The sequence below is a fragment of the Orbicella faveolata genome, unplaced genomic scaffold, assembly GCF_042242905.1.
Source record: "Orbicella faveolata isolate gen_17 unplaced genomic scaffold, um_ofav_v1 contig_36, whole genome shotgun sequence".
Lineage (NCBI taxonomy): Eukaryota > Metazoa > Cnidaria > Anthozoa > Scleractinia > Merulinidae > Orbicella > Orbicella faveolata.
The window spans coordinates 4,318,951-4,325,000 of record NW_028301565.1 but is presented as its reverse complement, the minus strand read 5'-3'; the positions used below and the strand labels follow the sequence as shown (position 1 = coordinate 4,325,000).

The window sequence follows — 6,050 nt, the reverse complement described above, 5'->3', positions numbered from 1 at the left end:
AAGGATGAGGGTGAGAGAATCAATCCCCATTTAGGCTTATTCTTAACTAACGTTACGCCTCTCAAGTAATCTCAAGTTTAGTTTTAGACATGGTGCCCAGGCCTTCGGTTGATAATGTTATCAAGCGAGTCGGGGAAGTATTTTAAAACCACTTGCCATGCGCTGTCTACGAGAGCAAACTCTGCGTCACAAGATAGCCTATGTCTGAAACCTCTTGGGATTTCCGAAACCGAGAGTGATCTTAAAATAGCCTTACAGGGATTACCTTGTGGCGAGGCCTATATGGGTGAGTAGGACTTTTACTCTTTATGCTCTCTTGTCTTCACTAAAAGGCCTCTTCTTTTCATCGCTAATAATATTTGTTAGTCCAAGGGGGAAGAAAGCTTGCTGTTGTTGTTGTCGCTAGCACAATACAAACAGTTTTTTGCATCTCTTACAAACACAACTTGCCTTTGTTGAAAGTTGCTTTTCCAACTCCGTCATAAATGACATTGACACCTACACTCTCGGTTATCCTGTTAACTTCTTCGACAAAGTCGTTGTTAGAGTAGATAATAACTTCATCTGCGCCACACCCTTTGGCTTTGTCAGCTTTCTCCTTCGTGCTTGTGGTGCCAATAACATAAGCTCCTAAAATCATCGACAACACATCACTTAGCGATATTGCATCACTTTGCAAGCGCAGCTCTCTGCAATTTTTCGTTGTAGCAGCCGAAGATTTTCCGATTCTCTTGATCCAATCAAAAGGTAGCGCAAATATTCGCGAATCTGTTCGTCCGCGTTCCTTAGGTCCGCAAGGCGTACATATGTCCGCTGCAAATTTTGCAGGACAGCTTATATTAATTTGATACAGTCATGCAAGAAGGATGCTGAGTGGGACAGACAAAGCTATGGCAGCTATACAGGTGTGTATTTTGGACCTAACGCTTGCAACCCAAGGTACGTACAAGATATTCAAGGGAAAACAAACGGGGTAGCCCAGGTTCCTAATTGGGTTATAAGACTAAGTTTTGCCCAAATTTTGACAAGGTGAATATGCAGTTTCGCCACATGAACTTTGGTTCATTTGGCCCTACCAAGAATATTTTGGCTGAACCAGACTTGCCACAAAATATGAACCACGGCTCAACAAACCCCACTGAAGAGTTCCCGATTAATCCAGGAGAGTTAGGATGTAAAATTTACTCCCCTTACACTCCTTTTAACAACAGCAACATGCTGTGTTACCTGCATTCTTGGCCACTTGACAAACGAGGGACCCAGTTCCCCCAGCAGCTGCATGCACCAAAACCTTGGTCCCAGGTCCCACTGGGTATACTGAGTGAACCAGGTAATGGGCAGTCATGCCCTGGATCATGGATGTCGCTGCTTGTTCAAAAGTGATATCTGATGGAATTTTAACGAGTTTAGCTGCAGGAACAACACTGTATTCAGCATAGCTACCTGTCAATGACATAAAGAAGGCAGCATTGTGAAATTAATTACCACCAAGGGAATCCACCACTAAATTATTTTTGTCAGTAGATGCCAATAATTTCAAAAGTTGGCAGTTTTCGTCAACTTAACATGTCATTTATCAAGCATGAATAAGATAATCAGTTAAGACATACACCTGTACATAAGATCATTTCTAAAGTAAAATATCAGTAGCATACATAAAAGAAGTAAATAAAAATAATAACAGATGTACATACATGTATGTATTATCTAATTAAGCTGATAATCTCTCACTCCTCTGTTTCCTTTTCCCACCTTTCTATATTATTTACTTTTTCCTAATTTTCTATATACTTAATCTATTTATCAATAAAAATGTTTGTAATTAGATCTTGATAGACTGGCCTGCTTAGACTAGCACTAGCTATTAGCTGGCCTGTGTAACTGTAAAAATCCAAATTGTAGTCTGCATAGCAGGCATTTCCACAAAAGCATGAGAAGGGAATGTAACTGCGAGTGAACACTCAACCCCCTCCTCACTTCTTCCCAGTTTTTTGCTCACCCCAGGCACGCTCCTTGGCTTGCCTGCTCACTTGCAAGCTGGTTTGATCTCTCTGCCTGGAAAAGGAAAGGAAACGGCTGCTATGCAGGCTATGTAAATTGAGGAACAAAATACAGATTGAAAGATTGAAGATTGAATTAAGATGACCTCAAAGAAATTTAAGTAAACAATTAATGAATATCTTACAAACAAAATCCTAACTCACCTGAACCAACATGAAAGTATGCCACATGATCTCCTACTGCCAGACCCTCAACACCAGGCCCAAGTTTTTCAACCACCCCTGCACCCTCCACTCCGAGGGTTGCTGGCAGACTGGGTAAAGAAAAAACACCTCCACGAAAATAAACATCAAGATAGTTAATGCCACTGACGCGATTCTTCACTAAAGCCTGCGTAAAACAATACAAGAGAGCAAAAACAAAAAGTCACTTCACAGTCCCAGTATTTATAAGCTACCTCTTATGTTTAACTTGATCGACTCTCCATCGGCATCTTGATTGACACTTGATCAACATCTCGACCGATACTTGGTCGAGACTAGATTGATTAGATTACTTGCCTGTTCCACACCAAAATCAATCTCCTTCCAAATTAAACACTAGGAATTTAGTGGTATGTGAAGGGGAGGGTGGGGTGTATAGGGTGGGGTCATGCCCAGGGGGAGGGGCACTCCCTTATATGGGCTATAAAGGTATGTACAGCCCCAAACGGTATGGGTTTTCAGCCGTTTTGGTAATAAATAGGGCATTGATTTTGGCTATTTTGGCCATAAGGTTATGGTTTTTGCACTCTAGTCTTGATATGGGTATGTTTTTAAGAAGAAGCCACTTTTTCATCAATATCGAAAAGAACATCAGCAAAAACCCTTCACAAAGTATATTTACGGCAATTTAACACTGATCTATTCTAGGGAACTAATTATAAGGCAGGTCTGAAACAGGGTACGTATGGCTGGTTTGCAGTGTCACGCCATCAAAAATAAAAATCATAACTATTCATTCAATTAAGTCAAGAAGCTGGGATATGAAAGATGACTGATATATAAACAACCTCGCCAAGATTTAGGTGTGCGGCTTTTCATTCTTCCGTTGTTCGGAGGGACACAAACATGGCGGCCGTAAAGTAACAGAAACATCTGTCATCGAGTTTTGTCATTGAAACGAAAAGTTATTACTCTAGAGCTCCGACACATTTAAATTAACACTTCTTACAGAGCAACAACTGTTTAGTTAGCAAAAACTTTACCAATAATTCATCTTTTTGACTACTCGAGAGTCTTATCGGGCCGCCATTTTAATGTCACACAACGCATAAACTTGGAAATTCAAATGTGCCCTATTTCAAAATGAGGAACCCTGTCGAGCTTAAACGCTGCAAAACGTCAAGTTATTAGAGGGTCTTACATCTGATCAAACTAAAACTTCAGAGGGATTGGTAATTTCTAATTTTGGAAAATGATGACGTCACATGAAAAGCGGCAATTGACTTAAGGGTCAGGTCATAAATAGGGTATCAAATTTTTGGTCAGGTCATAAATAGGGTAGAGAAAATCACAGATTTTGGTCATAAATAGGGTAAGGGTTTTGGGAAGCGGGCTGCACACCCCCACACAGGTTTTGTGGGAGTACTGTTCCCCCCGGGGGGGGGGTGTCATGGGTACAGCTTGATCTCCATATAACAACCCTTAGCATAAATAAGCATAATTACTTCATGGTAAGGTAGTCAGGTGAGCTTAAATCCAAGTATTCTGATTAGTTCTTCGTTGGTCAAGCTTTTGTTATGGAAATGGCCACAGGCTGCATATATTTTTAATTATATCAGGGGCGAATCCAAAATTTTTCTTAGGAGAGGGTACACCACTAACAAATGGCGTAACAAACTGGTGAGGTAAACAAATTTTTGAAAGGGAATAGGTAGAAGGCTCCATCTCAGGGAGGGGTGGGCACCCCTGCACCCTCCCCCTAGATCCGCCCCTGCATATAATAAACTACTTACCAACCTACAATGCAGCTAGCTCGGGCTGTAGTGGGGAATATTGGCCAGCGGTGCTCGTGCCAATATTTCATTCGGTTATGTAAGAGGCTATTATTTTTGCAAAACTAGACTTCAAATTGATGTTCTTTTACCTTGTCTTTATTTACCTTCGAGTCATTTGAAGCCATATTTAGTTGAAAGGTTAAGGTAAGATTATTCCAGTTTACGGAGTATCAAGATCTCGACCTCAGATAAGCTTAAATCTTTGAACGGACATCACATTCCGAACGCTCTGTGATCTTTCCCTCCTTCGACCCTACTATCCACGGTCAAATTTAAGTATTAAAAAGTGAATACACGGATATTGCCATGCGATTGAATCATCCTGTGAACACACTAGGGCTTAATAATTATTACTAAACTATAAATAATTTACCTCGTTCTGTCCTGGTTTAGGAATCGGTACTTCTTCGCATTTCATTTGAGACGAACTCCCAGTTTCGTTGATTACAATAGCATTCATGGCTCTTGGTATATCCTTCACTATACACCCAATTAACAGAACTAAACAATTTAAACTGATATGATAACCGCTAGCTTGAAATATGGACCAGCACGTGTAAACTCGAGGCAAAGGTCGCCAAAAAGGTGAGAAGAAATGCACAGGGGAGGGGGGGGGGGGGGGGTATGAAGAGTTGGAGTAGGTTAGGGTGGTAAGGGGTGAATGGTTCCAAGCCCTCAGCGGTCGCGATCGTGTCTTCACCAACTTGCAGCTCTGTGAAGAGAAGATGGCCACTTTCCCTTACTGCGCTTTTCTATAACATGCGGACTTTAAAATTCAAAGTGCAACCAACAAATGCGTTTTCGTTACCGTCAATCAAATGTTTGACTACTGCCGAGCGCGCGGTAATCAAATCGTTGAGCACAGCGCGGACAACGGCAGTAAATAAATAAATAAATAAATAAATAAATAAATAAATAAATAAATAAATAAAAATAAAAATAAAACAATTTCAATATATACGTTTTCAAAGGAAGCCATGCATGCACGAGAATAGATTAATAATTTAGCTGAGAGTCGTAGTAATGACCTTTTTATCTTGATAGCGTACTGCTAAATACATGTATGTTTAAGTAGTTCTGTAGTAGTCTGTTAGTAATGTAATGTACTGTACCTCGATGTAAGTAAATGTTATTTATTTAATAATAATTTATTTAATAATAATAATAATAATAACAATAATAAAAAACTTCACTCATAGACAAAACGGCTCATATATAGAACAACGTAATGAGGACATTGAATGAATTGTTGAAGGGAGTGCACATTGTTATTAGGTTTTAAAGACATTTGCGCTGCTAGGTGGCAACAACGTAGTTTAAAGACCTAATCAATTTGACATTTCAGCTTGATTGTACATGCGTAACACATTTTAACAATCTCTTTTTAGTTCAGAGAGTGTTCTAATTAATTAACCCATTAACTCCCGTGCCGCTCCTAACCGGCCGTGATGAGCTTTGGCCTTTGTTCCACTTCTGACGTCATCACCTTTGACCAAAATTGGCATCATGTTCAGCAGGAGGAAAGGACCATTCTAGTGATACCTAGATCAAATTGATTGACTCAATGGAACCTGAAATATGCACAAAAATACTCAGAAATTTGAGTGAAAAACTCGCAGCAAAATGTTTTGCGACTACACTTAGCTACTCTATGGTAAATATTGCCCGTCTCGATGATACCTTCTCAGAAAGTTTTGAACTGAAAGCAAGTCCAATAGAAGGTCAATCACTGCAGCAAGAAGATAAGACAAGGAGAAAAAGGACGAGCGTAAAAAAAAAAATTAACGAAATCAAAACGCCAAATTTTGATTTCTGCGTATGCCCGAGAAAAAATGTCGCAAAACCCGGACTAGTGGAAAGAAGGGCATGCTGTCATGTTGCAAATGCCTTTTTGAGAAGATTGGAGCTAATTGGGCCCATATCCAGGCCAAATATCTCCAAAATATCCAAAAAATGTGTTTTTTTTGGCAAAGAGCTCCGGGAGTCAATGGGTAAGGTAATTTTTTAAAAC

The 6,050-nt window shown here is 39.9% G+C and overlaps 1 protein-coding gene across 1 annotated transcript in view; it reads right to left on the bottom strand.

Annotated features, from left to right (window-relative positions):
* LOC110053386 (uncharacterized) overlaps positions 1 to 4,610 on the bottom strand; it is a 5,752-nt gene extending 1,142 nt beyond the window's left edge. Inside the window, exons 1-4 of the mRNA XM_089275545.1 lie at positions 4,413 to 4,610; positions 2,205 to 2,391; positions 1,228 to 1,443; positions 451 to 630 (exon numbers count right to left, since the gene is read on the bottom strand). Coding sequence (XP_089131671.1) covers positions 451 to 630; positions 1,228 to 1,443; positions 2,205 to 2,391; positions 4,413 to 4,499 — 670 coding nt within the window. The 5' untranslated portion in view covers positions 4,500 to 4,610. The remainder of the gene's footprint in view (positions 1 to 450; positions 631 to 1,227; positions 1,444 to 2,204; positions 2,392 to 4,412) is intronic.
* Positions 4,611 to 6,050: the final 1,440 nt, after the last annotated feature.